This window comes from Lathamus discolor, chromosome 9 (genome assembly GCF_037157495.1).
Source record: "Lathamus discolor isolate bLatDis1 chromosome 9, bLatDis1.hap1, whole genome shotgun sequence".
Taxonomy (NCBI): domain Eukaryota; kingdom Metazoa; phylum Chordata; class Aves; order Psittaciformes; family Psittacidae; genus Lathamus; species Lathamus discolor.
In genome coordinates, this window is record NC_088892.1 from 12,314,860 (window position 1) to 12,335,944 (window position 21,085).

At 39.4% G+C, this 21,085-nt stretch overlaps 1 protein-coding gene across 3 annotated transcripts in view; it reads left to right on the plus strand.

The window, feature by feature from the left end:
- Positions 1-2,506: 2,506 nt before the first annotated feature.
- MTM1 (myotubularin 1) overlaps positions 2,507-21,085 on the plus strand; it is a 44,356-nt gene continuing 25,777 nt past the window's right edge. For 2 of the 3 annotated variants that reach the window (XM_065690019.1, XM_065690021.1), the window contains exons 1-7: positions 2,507-2,652; positions 4,663-4,816; positions 14,054-14,125; positions 15,115-15,187; positions 16,637-16,731; positions 17,736-17,846; positions 18,747-18,848. In XM_065690019.1, coding sequence (XP_065546091.1) covers positions 14,063-14,125; positions 15,115-15,187; positions 16,637-16,731; positions 17,736-17,846; positions 18,747-18,848 — 444 coding nt within the window. In that variant the 5' untranslated portion in view covers positions 2,507-2,652; positions 4,663-4,816; positions 14,054-14,062. The remainder of the gene's footprint in view (positions 2,653-4,662; positions 4,817-14,053; positions 14,126-15,114; positions 15,188-16,636; positions 16,732-17,735; positions 17,847-18,746; positions 18,849-21,085) is intronic. The other variant, XM_065690020.1, reaches the window with a different exon arrangement.

Consider the following 21,085-nt stretch of genomic DNA (forward strand, 5'->3'; position numbering starts at 1 on the left):
TGCCAGGGTTTGGTGACAGCAGTACTGTGCATGACAAAACTTAGGTACCTGAAAGCTCGCATCTGCCTGATTTCACAATAACAAGTATGTACATTCAGTCAGTGTTTCTGAAATGGCTCCCAAAATACAATTGCTATTTCCAGCCCTCGGGAGTAGCAGGATCCATAAATACAACAAGCCTCTTACATAACTCACCTTATTGCTATTGTGAGTCAAGCAGCAAGGGGCAGATATTTTTTTTTAGGGTGCTATAGATGTTTTATTTGGTAACGTGTTACTTGATAAAGAAATGATTAGGCTAATTGAGGGGAAAGGTAGCTAGAAATAGGTTAGAGAGGTCTTAAAGTACAGCTTAAAAGAATGAAATCTGTCAGTCTTTATTTAGCAGAGACAAAAATAAACATCAAGTTAGCAAACAGAGGACAATAACAGGAAACAAAAGATGTAAGGGGCACAGTGCTAGAACAGCCAAAGAATCACTGATATACCATGTCTTTTCTAATATCTAACTCACAGAAGGAAAAAAATGTACGCATGTGAACATACAGACATACCTATGTGTGTATGATGTGTTTAACACTACTACATTGACTTTGCTATTTAAATGTCAGACAGAACAGCAAAAACTGTTGCAAGGTAGATGGATATAAAGCATCTTTAACTTGACTTATGGGCTTGATGTAAACATGCAAACACCCCACCTCCCCTTAGTTTTGCCCCTCTACTCACCAGAATAGCAGGAGAACAAGTTAGTATTACAATCAGGTATGGTTATGCTCCCAAATTGCACTTTGTTGTCACCAGTTTCATGACACCTAGGTTCTCCCCAGCATCTCAGTTCCACATGTGTGGTTATTATTTGCATTTATATAGTGCTACAAGACCCTGTTATGGATCAGAATCAATGCAAAGAATGGTCCTTCTCTGAGAGCTTTACAAAGTATGAAATGAGAGAACTGAGGAATACAAGCAGGAGAGGCAGCATGAAGAACTGTGATGCTGTATTGTAGACATTATAGGAAAGAAAAGTTTTAAGAAGAGTTTTAAAGAAAAAGTATCAGTAACTCTTGGGCTGTTTATAGGATCCTTATAAATAAAAGGCAGCCAAAAGAATGCACAAAAGAACCTTGTTAAATGTATTACAAGTGGGCTGTGAAATCTGGCATCGTGAGTTAGATCTCAGCAGTGAATGGAAATGGCAAATAACGTGAAGACAGGCTACCAAAGCCTTCCAGAGTAAAAGACATCTGGGTAAGGATCAACATGATAGAGTAGGCTGAGCCAGCACAGGGGTGAAAAGAGAGGAATAACACGGTGGAAATGACAGACTAAGAAAAATGGTCTTTATAGCAGTGTTCTCAATAAGCATGAGCAAGACAAGGTTATATTTTCCAAGGCCAAAGGAAAGGATGTAGAGGTAATTGAGATTTGAGAAGATGGGAGTTTTAGCTATATGGACAGATTTAGACGTAGCCTGAACATAAAGGGCTAGGGAAAGGTCTGAGTCAAAGATGATTACATACAGACAGGTAATAGTGTAATAGATAAAGTAGAGAGCACTTCAGGGAGAAGACTTGACACTATTTTAACTGTACTGAGCTTAAAATGACATTAGGGTTGTCAATTGGCCAGTTTTTATCTAGATGGTCCAGGGATTAGACGCTGAAGTATTTGTGAGCTGTCTGGGCTGATCATGACCCAGGGACCATACCCTGCAATACAAAAGAACAAGGACCAGGCTCAAAAATAGAGACACCGCCTAAATATCACACATATAACTTTAATAACGTATACCCTTACAGATCCAAATAGCTACCCAGTGAATCATCAGCCGGATGACTTAACAAAGCACGTTTCTTCCAGCTCACATCACCTTCTGGTGCTTGACCATGCAGGTATGGGACTCACAGGGTGCTTGTGGCTGTGTGCAGCGGAAGGTGAAGTCACACTGAACAGTTGGAGGTGTGCTCCTGAGCGCCTTTGTGACCCCTCTGGACTTGCTCCAGCAGGTCCATGTCCTTCTTGTGTTTGGGGCCTCAGAGCTGGACGCAGACCTGCAGGGCTGTCTCATGAATGCAGAGCAGGGAGCAGAGTCACCTCCCTTGACCTGCTGGTCACGCTCCTTTTAGAACCCTAGAATCAGCTAGGTTGCAAAAGACTTTTAAGATCATCAGGTCCAGCAGTTACCCCAGGACTACCAAGTCCACCACCAAACCGTGTCACTGAGGGCCTCATCTGCACGGCTTTTGAACACTTTCAGGGATGGTGACTCCACTGCCCTGGGCAGCCTGTTCCAGTGCTTGACAACCCTTCTGGTGAATAAATTGTTCCTAATATCCAACCCAAACCTCCCCTGGGGCGGCTCGAAACCATCGCCTCCTATCCCGCCGCTTGTTCCTTGGGAGGAGAGACAGAGCCGCCCGGCGCGCGGCCCCGCCCATTTCCCGCACCCGGACTACAACTCCCGGCAGGCACCGGGGTCGCGTCCCGCGGGGCGGAGCAGGCGCCGGCTGGTCACGTGAGGGCGCGAGGTGGGCCCGCTCGGCGTGTGCTCGGCGCCGCACTCGGGCCCCCGGCGGCGTCGCGGTGGGTGTTGGTGGGGCCCGGTTCAGCGGCAGAGCTGCTCCGCACTCGGCCCCGCTCCCTGGACAGGTACCCGGCCCTAACTCCTGCCCTTCCCCGCGCCTGGGATCCGCTCCTCCTGGCCCCCCGCCGGTGTGCTCGGGCTGGGGCTGCTGCCGGCCCGGGCCTTTCCTCTGGACCAGCCCCTCTCCCTCGCGACCGCAGTCGCTTGCCTCTTCGCCTCCTGGGGTGGTCAGGGAGGCTGCTGGAGGCTGTTGCGGGGGTATCTCTGCCGTCCCGAGCGCTCTGGGGACCCGCTGCCCATGGGACACCTGTGGCCGGCAGCCGCGGGGACAGGGACTCGGACTGACACTGGAAGGGTGGTAGGACAGGGACTGGGCTGCCCGGAGTGGTTTGTTGCTGTTCCTGACTCGCACCCTGGCGCTGAATCAGTCTGGACGCAAGCCGTAGCTTAGCGTCATTGCTTCAATAGCAAATTCGAGTTTACTATTGAAGTTGAACTCTTGATTTTTACCTTTCCTGTAAAAAGAAGTTCTCTGCTGTTACGTTAAAATATTCCGAGTGCTCATTATTTCCTTTCAGACTTTTAAGTCGATTCAGTTTTCATCTCTGAGTGGCTTGAATTTTTGTTCTGAAGCATGTGACTTCTTTCAGTGTTCACGGCTGAAAAGCTGAAACCTTCCATTTCAGAGCAAACGTTTTTAGTTGATTTAAAACAAGAAGTGACTCCTGAAGATGCTAGATGGTTTCTGCCTGCTGTCTTTGTGCTATGACAGTCAAACCCCATAATTCCTACTTTGAGTGATTGATAGTTTCTTTGTTTTTTTTGTTGGTTGGCTTGTTTTTGTATTTTTATTCTCCAGATGCATTTTTTGTAATTAAGAGCACAAGAATGGTATTAGCTGTACTCTTTTCATGGAAACTCTTATTTTTCTTGGTACTATAGAAAGCAAATTCAGTTTTCAATTTGTGTAGATGTTGAGTAATTTGCAATTGGCCTGTAAACTGACTTGTCACAGTAGGTACTAATCAAAAGTATGTTTAAAAAGCCCATGGCTTTGCTGTTTTGGGGGCATTATTGTGCTTATTGCTTGCTAGTAGTCATATATTTGTTTATAGTCAACTGATTTGGAAGGGCAGATATCTCATGATACAGGATTGGCACTGGGCAAAACCAGAACCTCTGTCCTGCTACGGTTTTCTATTTAAGATTAACTTGTGGCTCAGGTGGTTAAAAAAGTTAGGCTGTACAGTTATTAACAAAGCTGGTAAGTGCAGTGAGCATTAACACACAGCATACAACATTTGGGGCTGTATGTAGCTCCACTGTGTGGCAAACATCACAAGAGATGTGATACAGAAGTGTGTTCAGTAAAATGTGGGATTTTCCCTTTTTACACTGCTTGGTTAGAAGGAAACTTTCAAAAGATGCACTTGCTGAAGAGATGGGCCTGTAGCATCGTCGAGGCTGAGCAAAGTCTAGTGTTAATATATTCCTGAGCTGTAGAGTTAGTGTTAACTAGCAATAGTTAATTTGGAATGCAAGATTAATTTAATGAGAAGCAACTGTAAATCTTTAATATCATATGTGTTCTTTTAAAGGAGACAATTTGTGTAAGAACGTGAATTAGGTAAAAGTTTTGTTTCGTGGTCTATTCCTTCTGACTTTGCCAAGTTACATAGCAGCTTTCATGTGAAAGTCATTCCTGCATGTATTTTGGGAGAAGAAACAAATAAATGGCAGTATTCTTTGGGAAGGGATGAGAGAGGAAATGCTTAACTGTGTGCAGAAAGATGCCTAACTATGTATGGGGAACAGAAGCATGGTTAAAAGTCTGCATACAGTTCACACATTAGAAACATCTTAAAGGTTTAGAAGGGAAAGTTCTTTTCAATTCCAACTACTTGATGTCAAACCTCCTGACACAAGATAAAACGTAAAAAGAACTCGTACTGCCTTTTTTCTGCAGACTGTTTTTAGTAGCAACTATTCTGGGGGTTGCTTCCATTCTAAAAAGTAATGTTGACTGAAATATTCTGGCAGTGCTAACATCTTCCTACCTGTTCCGTTCCTGTCAGGGGCCAGCTACAGCACAAAAGTCAAATACTGTTTGAAAGTTGAAGAAATGAGCACACTGTTGTCCTCTCATCTCATGCTGAACTGGGTGTCTCTTTTTTCTACGACTGAAATGACTTATTAAACCTGGAGGCTTCTGGGCAAGCGAAAACTGAAGTAAGTGTTTTAAAGTAGACTGGGTTACGCTTTTGTGTATGATAGGGTATTTGTGTCACCAAAATCTAGGTGATTGGTGCACAACCTCTTTGCTGGGTTGTTGTTTGTTATAATGGATGGAAAAGCTGTATGCCAGAGGTGGTGTGGTCTGAGTGGACCCATTAATGCATAACATACACGGGCAGATATGAAATGCAGGAGTATCAAACTTTCTGTGCTCAGCAAACTACCTGCCTGTTGCTTGAAGGGGAGTGCACTCAAAAGTGTGGTGCTGCCCCATGCATGAGTTAGGCAGGATACTCCCAATCTCCCCTTTCTTAGGAACCGAAGCAAAGAATGGTTTGTGGATGACTTCATCATAGTCACAGAATCATGGAATGGCTTGGGTTGGAAAGGACTTTAAAGATCATCTAGTTCCAGCCCATTGTTTTAAACAGAGACAGTCTTAGAATGGTACTTTCTTAATAGTATTATGTGTATTCAGAGAAGCAAATCATGTAGTGAAAGGAACTAAATGCAGCAGATGAAAGAGAATGAGGCTGATGCATTGGTTTTACATGTTCTGAAAGGAAAGTTGGAGGAAAGCCCAAGCAGGGGATGTCATTTTAATGTTAGTGTATTTTTTTTATACAGTATATCATTATATAACATAAAATTTCCATTTCTCTTGTGGAATCATCAGTTAAATCTTTAGCAGTAGAACTACAGTGGCCTAAAGGGATATCTTTCAGGAAGAATAAGCAAAAGCAACTGAAAGCTTTCTTAATAGAAAACTTTGAAGCTGTATTTACTACCCCATAGGCTTTCCTGTCAGCTGCATCAGCTTTTGACAATGTGGGAGGTATGCATTCCCTCTAGGGAATACAGCGTAGAGAAAATAGACTGGGTGGGTTTAGAAAACCATGGATCAACCTTCAGGCATAGGTTTCCTACAGATGTAATGCTGACTCTAGAGGTAATGTGACAAATGGTTCTGAAACAACTCCACTTGCTTCTGTCATGCTACCTAACATAGCTAAATTTAACAGCTACTTGCTATACAGGGCTACGTGTATGGAGGGAAAGCTACTACTTTCTTTGATCCGCTCGTGACTAAATTTTCACTTTAGAATTTGGCAACCAGATATTAAGAAAAAGTCAGGAAAAAATATAATCATGGCAAGAGAAAGACATTATTCATAGAATAATACAGAAGCAATAAGTTTGTAAAAGTGGACAGAAATAAATGTTGCCATAAATTACAAGGAATAGACTTCTGACAATTGCTAGAAAACAGGCCTTAGCAAATAATTATTGTTGCTGAAGTAGGTGCTGCTTTTTCTTGTTACTGTGATATAAAGCATGTGAACTATCTAACAGGTCCATCAGTAGACAAATTACTCTGTGTCCATGATGGCATGTGTCCTACTATATCATTGCTCTCTCACAAAGAGCTTGTAATTCTCTTACAAGAAAGCCTGCTAGGATAAAAGCCAGGGATATCACCCTAAGCTACATTTTCAATATAATTTGAAAGGAGGAAGCAATTGAGTTGATAATTAGAAAAAGTAATGTTACAAACTTATGTTGAGTCTTGTTGGAAGTTGTGATTTTCTTTGAAAATAAGGTGGGAGTCAGATTCCAAGAGAAATTAAGACAGTAAAAAAAAAAAACAACCCAACCCACCTTCAGAGACAGCAGAAATATCAATCAGGACAGAACTGAAGTGTTTTGGGTTTTTTACTCCTTCCAGTTTTCTTTTTTTTAAGAAACATATACACATCAGTGCACAGGAGCTAGTGCACTGAGAAAATATTTGCCAAGCTTTCCACGAAGCTACTTGTTGCCACTTGTAGAACTTCGTTGTCAGGATATTATTTTTTGTTAGTGCAAGGTCTTCCTTCTAATGTCTTCAAAACTACCTGTTATCGTAAGCCTGTAAAATAGGAGTAGGCAGGCAACTGGTCCACTTCTGATTTGCTTGTTGAATTAGCAGCCACTTGACTGTTGTGAACTTTTGATCGTTTGCACTAGTTCATACTGAGTCCTCTGGGGATGATGACTTGCCCTTTCAAATACAGGGCACATTAGGGAACAAGAGAATGCTTTCCCTGGGAGAGGAGCCTTTCTGATTCTTCACAAACACATTCAGCAGTGGGTGTGGAGTTGTACAGCTTGCAGAGAGTTGGCAACTTGAGGGATTCCAGAGGGCTTTTTTCTAAAAGATGGGAAGCTGGGTTGAGAACTGGAGCTAGGGAAACAAGTAGCTCCAGACTGCAACTTTCTGTGAAGTGATATTTCTTTTGTAAGGTTCAGGGTTTTTTTTATAATGCATTACTGATGAATTTGATTAACTGACTTAGAAACTCCGGTGCAGAAAGGCAAATACTAATATACATTCTACCTGCACATTATTCCATTGATGCTGTACTGCTGGCATGCTTTCTGTGTTCTAGCTATGGCTTGAATTGAGAAGCCTTTTGAAGAGACTTGAAAGCTCATATGGCTTGTCTGGAAAATGTACACTTAGTAAGTACACGTGAATAGGGAATGTCCTTTAGACATTAAGGGAGAAGACCCACCAGTCTCATATCAGTAGAATAATACGTATCGTTTGAAGAAAGGTAAGGGCCGCAGACTCCATTACTAAGAGGTTGCACATGGAAGGATTTTATACCCTGTAAGCGTCTGTGATGGTAAATTAAAAATAGGAGATTCCATGATCACCACTCCATGTCGACTCTACTCTGGAATAAGTACAGGTAGAAGTTTATGACTGGATTTGTGAAGGTGGTTTGGTGTGCATTGTAGTCAATACATTTAACTATGATGCCTGAATTGGCATTGCTCTGGGCCTGGTTTTAATGTCAATACTGTATTACTTTTAAATGTTAAAATCTATTTTTCAGTTAAGTAGTCTAAATGTATCAGGTCAGAGAGGATGGGTGACATCATGGTGAGTAATGACCGAGGACTGGAGGACCTATTCTATGAAGACAGGCTGAGAGAGCTGGGCTTGTTTGGCCTGGAGAAGAGAAGACTCTGGGGAGACCTTAGAGCAGCTTCTACTACCTAAAGGGGGCCTATAAGAATGCTGGAGAGGGACTTTTTATGAGGGTATGTAGTGATAGGACAAGGGGGAATGGCTTTAAGCTGAAAAGAGGGTAGTCTTAGATGAGGTACAGGGAAGTAGTTCTTCCCTGTGAGGGTGATGAGGCACTGGCACAGGTTGCCCAGAGAAGCTGTGACTGCCCCATCCCTGGCAGTGTTCAAGACCAGGTTGGATGGGGCTTGGAGCAACCTGTTCTAGTGGAAGGTGTCCCTGTTCATGGCAGGGGTTGAAACTGGATGAACTTTAAGGTTCCTTCTAACCCAAACCAGTCTGTGATTCCATGATATGGTAATTCTAAAATTTTATTACCCTTTAATGGAATGAGTGACTACTTTTGACTTCATTAGATTAAATGCTCATTTGCTAGTGTTAAAGTTGCTGATGCTTATGTCAGTGGCTCTCTGGTATAACTTGGATGCTGTTGCTGGCTTGACCTTGAGGACTTTAGCTTTTCCATGTTTTTTCAAGGACTTACATTGCTTTATGCTTAATATGTGGAGTGAAATGCTTTCCCCTCCCCTTTCGCTCCCTTCATGGTTGCTTTAGCTTAATTTTGCTACTGTCTCAGGAATTCCTAGAGTCTTACCCTGTTCTAGATACTATTTCTGAAACCCAGTGTATTCTGTGTTATCTCTTCTGTGCAGTCATGGTGCTGACAGATGTGGTTTTGGTTTTGGGACCTTGTATTTTATGCTTTTATTTTATTGGGGGAAACACAAGGCAGCATATTCATACTGTCTCTGTAGGTTGTTACTCTACCAAATAAAACCCTACAATCTTCATATGGCACCAGCATATCTTTTCATTAGAAACCTGATGTTTCATTTCTTGCATCTTCTGTTTAAATGAAGGTGCAAGAAGCTTTTCTGTCCCTGCACTAACCTACACTTACCTTTCAAGCACAGCAAACAGTTGTTTACTAATGTGATACTGGTTTTCTTCCCTTTGAAATAATTCCTTATTTGGCATCAGGTCTAACTATGAAAATAACATCATTTTTTAATTTAGACTGGCAGATGCCTTGCAGATCTTAAATGATTAACCCAGAGCCCTCATCGCTTTCAAGTTCCATGTAATTGCCCAGTTGTAATTCTTTTTGGAAGTCTTCTAGTTGTTTTCTGAATTACTATGACAGCAAATGGGGAGGTTTAGTAAATTTTGTACCTGTATTTTTAGGAGAGGCCTTGGAGATGCACCGACTTTTTTCATTCTTGCATAAATCATTTCCTGGAGCAGGTTTATTAGAAGTTTTCCTTTATCCTGTGTCATGGTTATTGATGTGTGACAGAAATTGGAATGCTTCTACAAAATGTTCTAACTATTTGTTGTTCATTTTTACTATATTGATAAATCTGATACTTATAAAAGCATCCAGTTTCCCTTATATTTGTTTAGATGTATTTACATACCCACACAATAACTGTTTCAACATACAATAATATGTCACTAATGTTTTTTCATCATGTTTACCTCTTAGCATGTTCTGTGTCTTCTGTGTGTGGTAATTTAATTTCCTCAATGTTTCCAGATTAACAGTGAACATTATTGACTATAGAAAGTTTAAAACTTCATTTTAGGTTAAGTGTTGTCAAAATTGTTGTTGCTGCAAATGATTGATACAGGTACAAATTTGAAAGTGGATTTGTCCAAAGTTTTAATCCAGTGATGGATGGTCAATAATATTAAATATCTGGAAAGTGGTCCTCACAATTTACTTGGTGCTGTTTACTTTATCTCAGATGTTTGTGATAGTAATCCTTTGGCAGGTGCAGATTATGTTGTGTTTAGGAGCAAACTACTTCTTTATATATGTAAAGATTTTAGGCTGACACATGCATGGTTTAGTTGTATAATAGTGTCCTGGGTTGAGCAGCAGCAGTCATTTTGTGTTATACCTTAGTTACTGGGCTGTTCTTATCTCAACCTGTGGGAGTTGCATTCTTTTCGATTCTCCTCGCCGTCCCTCCAGGAGCGGGGGGGGGGGGGGGGGGGGGGTGGGCAAGAAGGGAGGGGAGTGAGTGGACGACCTGTGTGGATTGGTTTAAACCATGACAAATAGTTACAAATTATTTGATGTGATTCTGGTGTGAAGGACCAGTAAAATGTCAAATTAGCTTTAATTTGTTTCTGGATCATAAACAAAGAGAATTAGTTTCACCAGGATGTTGTCAGTCTAAGCATGGCTCATAAGAGTTTAGGTGGTCTTTCCAAGCTGCACTGCACACACCTTCTAATCTGTTGGCAGTGAAGAACCTTAAGAGTAGCCTGTCACTTCAGGTTTCTTAACCCTCAAAAGCTTATTCATATGTTTTGAAGTTTGTTTAGATTTTCTGGGTGGGTATGTGCTTGTGTTATTTGTAAAGAACAGATTGGTCCCTTGAATTGACTTCTTAAAACCTGACCTTCAGTGCCTACCCTTTCAAATGTGATTGTGCCTCCATTCCCATGAATCCTAGGAAGCACAAGTATAAATATAATATTTAATGAATATACAGATCCCAAATAGTTTGTTGTTGAAAGATCATTGGAGCCTACATTTCTTGGTAGTGTTACTATATTAAGTCCTGGTAACTTTAACAAAGCTTTGTTTATTAGTCCAAGTTAAATCCAGTAAAATTGCTTTGTCTCCTTGCTGTTATGGATTCAGGGAAGAATGCTCACTGTTTGTAACTTCAGAATATCATAAACAAAGTTGTCTGATTTGTTTTAAATTTGCAGAGTAATTGTACTTCTGTTCAGCTGCTGACAAGCATGAGTTTTGCATGGTTTTCAGTTTTGTTGTATAGAAGTGCATACGGGTGATAATGGGAAATAAAAAGTGTTTGCAGTGGAAAACTACTTGCCAGATTTTTCCCTGTGTGGAAGGACTGCTGTGGCTCTGTGATAATGAGAAAGTTGTAGCTATTTTAAGACTACGATGGAGTATGGTTTTGAATTGTTCATGGCAATATTACTTTGGGAGGCTGCCAGAAGCTGCTGCTGCAGTTTGACAGGAAAAAAAAATATAAAAGGAAATATTTCACGTTAATTTAAAATGGTTTTGAAATCTTGTTTGCTCTTTTGATACAGAGGAGCCCACTTCTTTAAGGGTGTGTCCTTGTTTGATCGGTAATTTTAAATGAGAATTTGATTTTCTCTGTTGCCTGAAGATCATAGAAGCGTAGAGTAATTCAGGTAGGGTGAGACTTCAGAAGGTCTCCCCTTGCTCAAAGCTTTATTGGGTCTTAAAAAACTCTAAGGATGGAGTCTGCAACCTCCCTAGATCTATTTTCACTGCCTCACAGTGCAAAAGGAGGTTGGAGGGGGATTTTTATTTAGTTTTTCCATAAGTCAGTCTGGAATCTAGTTTGTTTCAGCTGCTGTTGTGTGTTATCCTCTCATCACTCACCACTTTGAGGACTCTGGCTCTGTCTTCTAAGTAACCACCTTAAAAATGCTGGTGGGCAGCTGTCTATTCTTCAGGTTGGATAATTCCCAGCTCCCTCAGCCTCTCATTACATGGCAGGTGCTCCAGGTTCTGCTCCTCTTGGTGATCCTGCTGTCTAGTGAGTGTTCTGTAATGCAAAGTTTAATTACATGGCCATAGTTTATTTAGAGAAATCAGGGAAATGTGGGTGGTTATAAATGTGCTTATTTGTATTTGGGTTTTTCAAGTGTGATTTGAATTCAAAGCGAAATGGAGGTAGCACAAAAAAAAAAAAATCACTAACATGGCGATGTGACTGGCGTTAATTTTAGTGAAAATGTTTTATGGACTTAAAGGAAAACCATCTGACAGGTAACACCTTCAATACATATTTATTCAACTTAATTAGCTCTAAATAAGCCTGATTTGCATTAGTGAAGTGTTGGAAATGAAAAAGTAGATGGTTGTAATTCTACAATGAAATCCTCTGTAGAAATTGAAGTAGATGAGTAAATTCATTCTCAGTGTAAAGTATGTTTAAAGATATCAGCCTCATGGGGAATTGAGGGGATGTTACACAAAGTAGATTTCCATACACAGAAACATGGACACAAGGGTCTGCTGTAAGAGCTGCCAGGCATCTTGATGTTTGAAATTGCCTGGTGGGGTGACAGCCCTGCTGTGCTGTCAGGTTCTACAAAGAGACATTTTTCTGAGCTTCTGAAAGGATCTCTGCTTATGAGGTTGGGAAAAGTTATAGTCAGTTTGTTGTAGTCAGGAGTCAGATGATTATTTTGGAATCGTAACTCACTTCATGTGCTACAGCTCAGCCAAAAGTTACTGAATGTGCAGTAAGGGAAGAAATAATGTAGAAAGCAAAGGAGGAAACAGAAAACTTCTAAAACACTTCATGCCATTCCCTGTGTGAGCAGCAGAAGTATGCTGTGATTGGAGGTAGTATTGAAAGGCATAAGGAATACCCAAATGAGCTTTTGTTCTCCTGAGCTTAGGCAGTGGGTTGGCACGAGGTGGGCACCCAGTATCCCTGTGGGCTTGCATGACCTATGATGCAGCTTGTCTCTGGCTTTGCTGATGGAGTAGCTGCGGTTGCAAGATCAACACCTAGAGTGTACCTGTACCTACTGCAGCCAGTGTTTCCATTTGGCAGTGCAGGTATATTTAGGGGTGCCACATCTTTTTAAGAAGTCACTTTTCTAGGGCTTGTTCATGCTCACATGTCTGTCTTGGTTGGTGCGACCTTAATTTACATTTATGTGAGCTGAAATTAAAACCACTTTCTATGCTGATGTAGAAAAACTGGTGTTGCTGTGCTTTTCTCTTTGTCCCATCTGGTATTTCTCACTTAAAATATGAACAAAAACCATATGGAAAACATTTTAAAACAAGCTTCTCAGTAAATATACTTTTAACATTTATAAGTCTCTCATTATTGGAAAACTTCTGTGAATTAAGGAGAGTAATCTGAACAAATACTGGATGTTCACAAGTTAACATAGCAATGTAAAAAATGTTAAAGCTGTCTTAAGCTTAATAGTATGCAAGATGCTGCAAGGAAGAAAAACGCTCTCTGAAGATTATAAGCTTTATTGTCAAAACTCAGGTCATGGTTTTCCAGCTTCTTCACACAGGCACATTCCTGTATTGTTAGTGTAGCTTCAAAGCATTTTTGGTCTGGCAGTTTATGTTGCTGTTGCTTGTCTGGGACTGCTGCAGCGTCACTGCGAGCTCACTGTTACGCAGGAGCATGGGCTGATTTGTCATGGTGCAGAGAGCTTGGTGCAAGGTTACCACTGTTGAGAGGAGAGTGAAAGTGCTTATTTAAGGCTACAACGTTTCATTTATGGAATACAAACAAAGATGGCTTGGTATGTAATCACCTCTTCCCCCCCTCAAACAACAAACAGTAAGAACTCAAGATTGTACCTATGTGTACAATGGCACAGTGGCTTGACCTAGAGCGTGTGACTAGTGAAAAGGAAGTGCAATGTGTCACAAAGTTACTGTTTGTAGGAACTTCAGAAATGAGCGTTTTCACAGTGTTTGTTCTAGTGATCCTCTGCGCAGTGTCAGGAAATGATTGAGATGATGAATCCTGTATCACGTGATTCTGTCTTTAATCAACAGCATTTAAAATAGAAATAAAATCCTTTATAGGAAGGAAATCTCAGGGCTGTTCAGATGAGGAGGCCGGACACTCCCCCTTCTGGTGTGCTAGCTGCAGTTTCAGTTTAGGAAATGAGGGATTGTTTTTAAATGTAAAAGTACTGTGGAGCATTTTTCCTTCTTTGTACTGATGTGCTTGTGATTTCAAGAGCTGTGCCATAATTTTACAGTTTGTTCCTGTTTTTCTAAATGAAAAGTCTTAATACAAATACTCCAAGTAGGATGCATTTCATAATATGTGTATCCTGTTGCTTAAAACAAATGCTAATGTCTCTTGAGTGAGCTAATAATAGTATTCAAACAATGAAATTCCAAAATACTGCTTGAGTTGAAATAGACCTTATAATAAGAACCAATCCCAGAGCTAGTAATGGATTTCTTTTAGTGACCTTCAGTTACAAAGCATTGTGTAATTTTTAAAATTAAGAGCAACTTGCAAAACATTCCTGAAGGTTCTTGATGTCTACCTGTGGACCTCCAAAGTCTAAAATCTCCCCTGTAAATAGAGCGTAGTCCAAGTGGAAGTTTATGTCTCCAATTTGTGCTTTCTCATCAGATACCCAGTATGGCCTCATCATCAACACCTAAATATAATTCAAACTCCTTGGAGAGTTCCTCAAGTAAAAGGGTGAGTGGAGCTTTTTTCATGTGTTTTATGTCAAAGGTCCCAGAGATCATTATCTTCCATATTTGGGTAGAAAAATTAGTATTTAAATTTCTACTTCCTTGAATGTATGTATGTATTTTTATTACTAAGATTCTAATGCAGTTAACTGAGTTGATTTAAAACTTTTTGTAGTGGATGCATGAAATACCCTATCACAAATTATGAGTGCATCCTTAAAATCAATTCTAATTTACTCTTATCCTTGTTTTCTACACTGAAATATTCTGTGGCATTCTTGAAAGTTTTGGTACTTTGATGCTGTAGAAAGACTCTCTACTGCAATTTGTAAGATACACCTAGTTATGTTTGGCTGGCTTGTTATAATAATGTCCATCTGTAGTGGGAAATACATTAAAGCATTCTAAATCACGTTTTCCCTTCTGCTTTTGATGCTGTGTGGCTGAAGAAAGTGTAACCTGTGTGCAAGAAAATGGAAATGAAAGTTTTTTATTTAGCTTTTTAAACATTGCTTCAAAAACAAAGATTATTTTCCTGTTAATCATTCTTGTAAACTACTGAACGTGGGAAAGTCACAAGTGAGTAGATTGTGTGTAATTGTTGTGAATATGCTGCTTAAATGATTTCAGTTGATTTGTTCTTCCAGGCCTGGTGTACTCAGAAAATTAAATGTAAAAAGCTTTCAGAGAACTTTCAGTATAGAAATTTAATTCCAGTTTAATATAAATACAATTAACTATTCTTTTAAAAGGAGAAAGACTAAAACATTATGTTTTGGAGCTGTTCAACCTTCAAATATTTAATAGTTGCAGTTTAGTATAGTGGAGTGTATTCCTGGTATAGTTCAGTCCGTCAGTTTCTACTGTGGAAGAACCTGTTTTTCCATGCAGAAATTACCTCTAAGATATTGTTTGGTGGTGGTTATTTTTAAATCTGGAACTTGAAGGAATTGTAAATAAATACGATGTGCTGTTGTACTTCTCTTTCTTTAGACTCTAAAAGATGGAACTAACTGGGAACAAAATGAAGAAATACCTCGTCTGCCAGGAGAGACTAGAGTTACAGGTATGAAGCTATGTAGTTGCCTAGTGCAGTTTGTGTTCAGGAGTCTGGCATGTACGTATCTTATGTATGGCATATATGTATCTTACTGGATTGTTTCATAATTTGGACTTCTTTGGGCTGGGTGTGGGTGTAAGTTAATTGTGGCATGGACTTTTTATTAGTAATCACAAATAACTTTTGAAGTCAGAAATCTTTGTTTGCATGCATGGTAGATCCCCTGATACAAAGAAATGGCAAGTCAAGATCTGTCATAACTGTACAGACCAGGTAGCACATGTCTAGTAACAAGAGCCTCTCCAAGCTTTCCAAAGTCAAGGGTATTCTACCCACTAGGTATCGGCATCTTGTGAAGTGAACCTTAGCCCAAACTGACTACCCTAAGTACAGTCTTATGCTTCCTTGACACGTCATGCATGTAGCTACTATGCACTTGTTAGCCTTTACATGCAGTAATGTAGCATAAGGAGGATTGTGTACAGTGGTTCTTTACATGATGGAGGCTCTTCCTGGGATAGAGTCTTCCACTGATGGAAATTTGTGTTGGGATATCAGAATGCAACAGAAGTGGTCTGTTGAATTTGTGAAGCTTCTCCTTCCCCCCTTCCCAGGATTTGTTAGGTGGGTTTGCAGACAAGATTGGCTGAAGTAAAACAAAAGTGGTGATTCAGAGGAAGTAGTTATATTATTAATGAGGAAAGTTGTGGGGAAGGCACGAGGGAGAGTGCGTGGGACTAAGATGAACGTTTGATATGAACCTTATGAAAATTGTGCTTTGGGGCAGCACGCTGGAAAGAGCATGATTGTTGTGGAAGGCAGATAAATGGATTGGGCTAAAGAAAGGAGTGGACAGGGAGAAATAGGTGGTTTGTAGTGCTTCACTTAAGTTTAATGGCATTGCTTCAGTTAAATCTTCCTTTTTTGAGTAGCACGTGTTAGTACTCATTTTGTTACTGCCCTTGCTGAAACAGTGCTGATGGCCCTGCTGTATTTGATTGCCTCAAATTGAAATGTAATGTTTCTCTTCAGGATGGTGAGTTCCCTAAACACTTTACAGCTAGAACTTCAATGCAGAATTGGTTACAGAGCACTGAAAGATGTAATGGTATCAAAGAATGTATTTGTTCTGTGATAGTGAATAGATTGGTTTAGTAATCACAGAGAGGACTTAAATCTACTCCCTGTGTGTCTTGCCCTGTCCCACATAGTGCTGAGAAGAACACAAACATAAATAAGAAAGGCTGTTGAAATGTGCTGATTTAATTTGGACAAGTGTAATATATGAAACTTCTACATTTTCTTAATTCAAGTGCCTAAATTCAGATTTACTGCTTTATAAATTCATCTGAGTGCAGCTCTCTTTTTATTTTACTGCTACTTAACTAATGCTGTCCTTAGCTCCAATTTTTTTTTCCTTTTTGCAATCTCTAAGAAATGCTGCATTTCTTACAGACAAGGAAGTTATTTACATGTGTCCATTTAATGGCCCTGTTAAAGGAAGAGTGTACATCACAAATTACAGGCTGTACCTAAGAAGTGTGGAAAATGTGAGTAATATGCCACAATTACTTCCGTGGGATGAATTGGCTTTAACCCCCTTCCCTTCACCACCACTGCCTTTGATGTATTTTGTGACCAGTTCATTTGTTTTAGTTTTGGCACACACATGCTTGTGGAATTGCATGGGAGGCTTTTTACTTGAAGTGGTCTGTAATGTTTGTAATAGCCATATCTTAACTGTGTAATGACTAAATAGTAATTGCCTTTGTGCCACTGTGAAATCCATATAAAAATTGAAGTTCTTTAAGGTTAAATGTGTTGTAAAAGTGTGGGGTTTGCCTGGTAAAATTACAGTTTAATCACACTGAACTGATACTTTTATCTTTTGCCTGTTGGAGCTTTTTTGATAGCTGTTCCCTTCACACTTATTCTGTGATAGATCAAGGGCAGCAACTAATGATGTGCAATAGCTCTTGAAATGCTTATCAGTAAACCAAGGTTTTGATTGTCCTTCCTGTTGGAAAAGAAAAATAGTTTGATCAGTAGAACCTCACATGGGTGCTGGGAGTGCTAGTGTGTTTGATAAGCAGTGACATGAAAGAATAAAATGTGCTTGTTACCTGTTTCATCATTTATTTTTCTTAAATAAGGTTTTAGGACTATTGAACTGAGGTCTTTCTGGTTGCAGCTAACTCTACTAGTATACCTTTTTCATTTTGTTCTACTGTATTCTGCATATTGATAAAGCGGTCTAAGCAAGCAGAGGCATTCAGAAGTACATTGCATAATACATATTTCAGAGTTTTGCCACCTTTGTTCCCTGCATACTGTATTACGCATGAAGTACTTTTATTGAAGGTTCAATTGGATGATGTTCAGACTGTGAAGTGACTGTACGGACTTCACAGTATGTTGGCAGGGGAGACTCAAATGCAGAAATGCACTTTTGCTTCCTATATGTATTTAAGTCCGCTTTCCATTCTCGAATGCGTAGGAGCAGTTTGCTTCACTCTTCAGATTAATCTTTTCCTTACTTGAACTTTCCTTTCAGGATCCAGTTGTGGTGTTGAATGTTCCATTGGGCGTAATTTCAAGGATTGAAAAAATGGGAGGGGCTTCCAGCAGAGGAGAGAACTCTTACGGATTAGATATAACCTGTAAAGTAAGACTTTCCAATAATACAATAGGAAATGAAATCTGAAGATTCCATTTGTCACTGCTTACCTATTTATAGGAATTAAAATACAACAAGTTCCCCACAGCTAAATTTAAAAAGAGGTTTTTGGAACTGAAGAGGGAAACACCTATTGTATAAAGGGCTGTTGTCTGTGTGTGTGAGGAAAGGGATTGGACTTCCTTTCTAAATCACTAACTTATGGCAGTAGTGTTGTAGGGCTTTATTCCTGCATTGCTTCATTATTTCATTTGTTCTGTAAGTAATTTTTTCATAATCCTAAAATCTTTTTGGAGAACACATCTGATAGGGGTTTTATAAGGCGTAAAGGCAGTAAAAAGCCTAGGAACTCTCTGCTTCCTTAGTAACACAAAAAAATTATGTTGCCATGAAAAAATATGGTCACTGGGGAGTTCCCAGTGGATAATTTGGGATTCTTTGACTCTTTAATGGAGTATGTATACACATTTGATTTTTTTAGTTAATGCACAGATTGCTTATTTTTGACGTTAGTGGTGAGAAAATAGCTAGGGACAATGTAGTCTAGACAGATAATTGGCAAATTTTCATTTTGAAAACATACAGTAATTCCCATCCTGCAAATATTCAATAGCTCAGGAGACTTTTTAGTGAATCAGATACAGTAATTTTTGATGGCTTTGTGACAAAGCAGTGTTTGCATCCCAGAGCGTGGTACTGCTTTATTTGTAGAATTCTTATGCTCTATTTTATTTTATGGGATAAGAAATAAAACTGAACACTAACAATGGCTTGAGATGTGTTGCAAGTAGATTCTAAATCATGCTTGGTGAATAATATAGCATTTGTATATCAGATAAAAATATCTTCCTGCTTTTGTTCACTTAGAAGATAATGCCTTTGTTTTAGGACATGAGAAATTTACGGTTTGCATTAAAACAAGAAGGGCACAGTAGAAGAGATATATTCGAAGTCCTCACAAAATATGCTTTTCCGCAGTCACATAACTTGGTAAGTTACGTCATTTATACTATTGAGTTGTTTTAATGCAGGGTTCTTGCAAAGTAACTCTTTGACACATTAATGGACATCATGGTTACTTAAAAAGCATAACCATGAAATCTACGTAAACTAAAAAGTTCATGTTTTTATTTTATACATTTACAACACTTAGAGCTACATATTTGTAAAATTGTGTTATATGCTACATGTCAGGTAAACTATTGAGTACTTATGATCCATATGGATTTCATTTCTTAGAGACTGCAAGTTATCCTCCTTAATTAGGAAATTCAGTAGTACATGCCTTGATTTCTTGAAAATGTTTGATTTTTGGGGAGCCTCCAAGGCAATGATAAATATGAATAACCAAGAGTTTTACTTCGGAAAACAGAGACATGTTAAAATGCTTGTTTTATTGATGAAACTGATGAAAAATAGAACAGGCAGCTAATATAGTAATGAATTTACAGATTTATTTCCGGTTAAAGGATCTAACGGAAGGAATTGAATGACAATGATAACTAACCATTATCTTCTGTTTCTATGCCAAAATCTGTGTATTGTGCTTGGTGTAGATAATTTTGACAGCTCTTCATTCTTCATTTTGTCTTTTGTAAAAATCAGTTTACGCTTTATTGGGATAGTTTCATTTAGAGTAGTTGAGTAACTGTTCACAAAATGTTAGAGGGTTCTGCTATGAATTTTTAAGAACTTTGTTCAGAGAATTATTTAGTCTGAGGCTGCAGCAAGAATCTTATTTCCTTCTCTGAAGATACATGTCAATCAGTGGGCTATACTCAATACACATTTAATTCTTCAAAACCTTTTTGCAGAAAATTAGCATTTTATATACAAACATTCTGGAATGAAAGCATAAGGAAAAATAAATGCTTTTGGTTATAACATTTTGTAGTGCAAATGTATAGATCTCAAGACATGAAACATTTCTACATTTGGGTAGGTGTGAGGAGTTCTACAACAGGCTTCTTTGTGAGTACAAGAAGCAAATATATCACTAATTACTGCTGACTTTTTTGCCTGTTACAATATGAGAAAATGATTGAAAGCATAACAGGATATATGGACTTCAAAAGGATGGTGGAAAAGAGAAAGCTATATGTAGAAAAATTACAGGGAAGTTTGTGTCAAGAGGGGCTTCTGTTGCAAGTAGGGCTGTAGATAAAGGTATCCTGGGCACGGTCAAGCCTAGTCTTGAATTTTTCCTGTGAGGTAGGTTCTGTCATGTCTCTGGACAGTCTCATCCCATATTTGATCTCATGGTGAAGAATTCTGTTTTTTCCTTACATTGAGGACCAGTGTGGATTTGCATGTAGTGCATATGGACAAATTAAGTTCTAACTGACTTAGAAAAGTCCCTTGTGGGTTTTTTTTTTTATGGCGTACAATCCAACTACAGGGCTTGAATAACATAGTAATGTCGTGTGGACTTGTATGAGGTTCTGTCACCTCAGCCCTGGTGTTCCTGTCTAGCAATGGTTGTGAGTAATGTGCGGAGTAGTGCACTTCCTGCTGTATTGTTGCACCTGTTGAGCATAGTACAACTCATCATTACATGGGCTGGCCCATTCTGAATGTAACTTGCCAATAGAAGTTATTCTGAACAAAGAAATGCTCAGTCAAGGCAGAGGTAATGTTGCCTTCCGATTCAGCAAAGCACAACACTGGGGGAGACAGTGACAACATGAAGAATGGCTGTACTTTATATCTCTTGGCTATGTTTGGAGCAAGGTATAACGATTAGAAATTATCATCACTTTGGAGTGAAATAAAGTAAGCCTATGCTGTGTCATGAAGTTTGACCTTCCCTGATTTTCTAATGTCACAAAGTGAATAAACACTTAACTTTAAAATGAGCTAAGCAAGTGTGTGATATTTTTGGTGTGCTTTCATCATATTGCAGCAAGCAGTTTAAATTGATCCTGCCAGAGGTGTGTGGTTTTGCCTGGTTGTTCATCCCTGCCTTGGCTTTCCTTGCATGAGTTTCAGGCTCTATGATGAACCAGATAGGGACTAAAGCTAAACAAGGTAAAAAAAAAAAAACCAAAACAAAACCAAAAACCAAAAAACCTTACCCTGAGTAATTTCCTGTCTTGTCAGCCCAGTGTGAGGATGGAGTTGAGGCATCTGTGGCTGGTTGTGAATGAAGAGTAATGATGGGACTGCCTCTTTAAGTGGCTGGTTTAGAACAAGATTTCACTGTCTTAATGTGACAGTGTGTCTGGGCT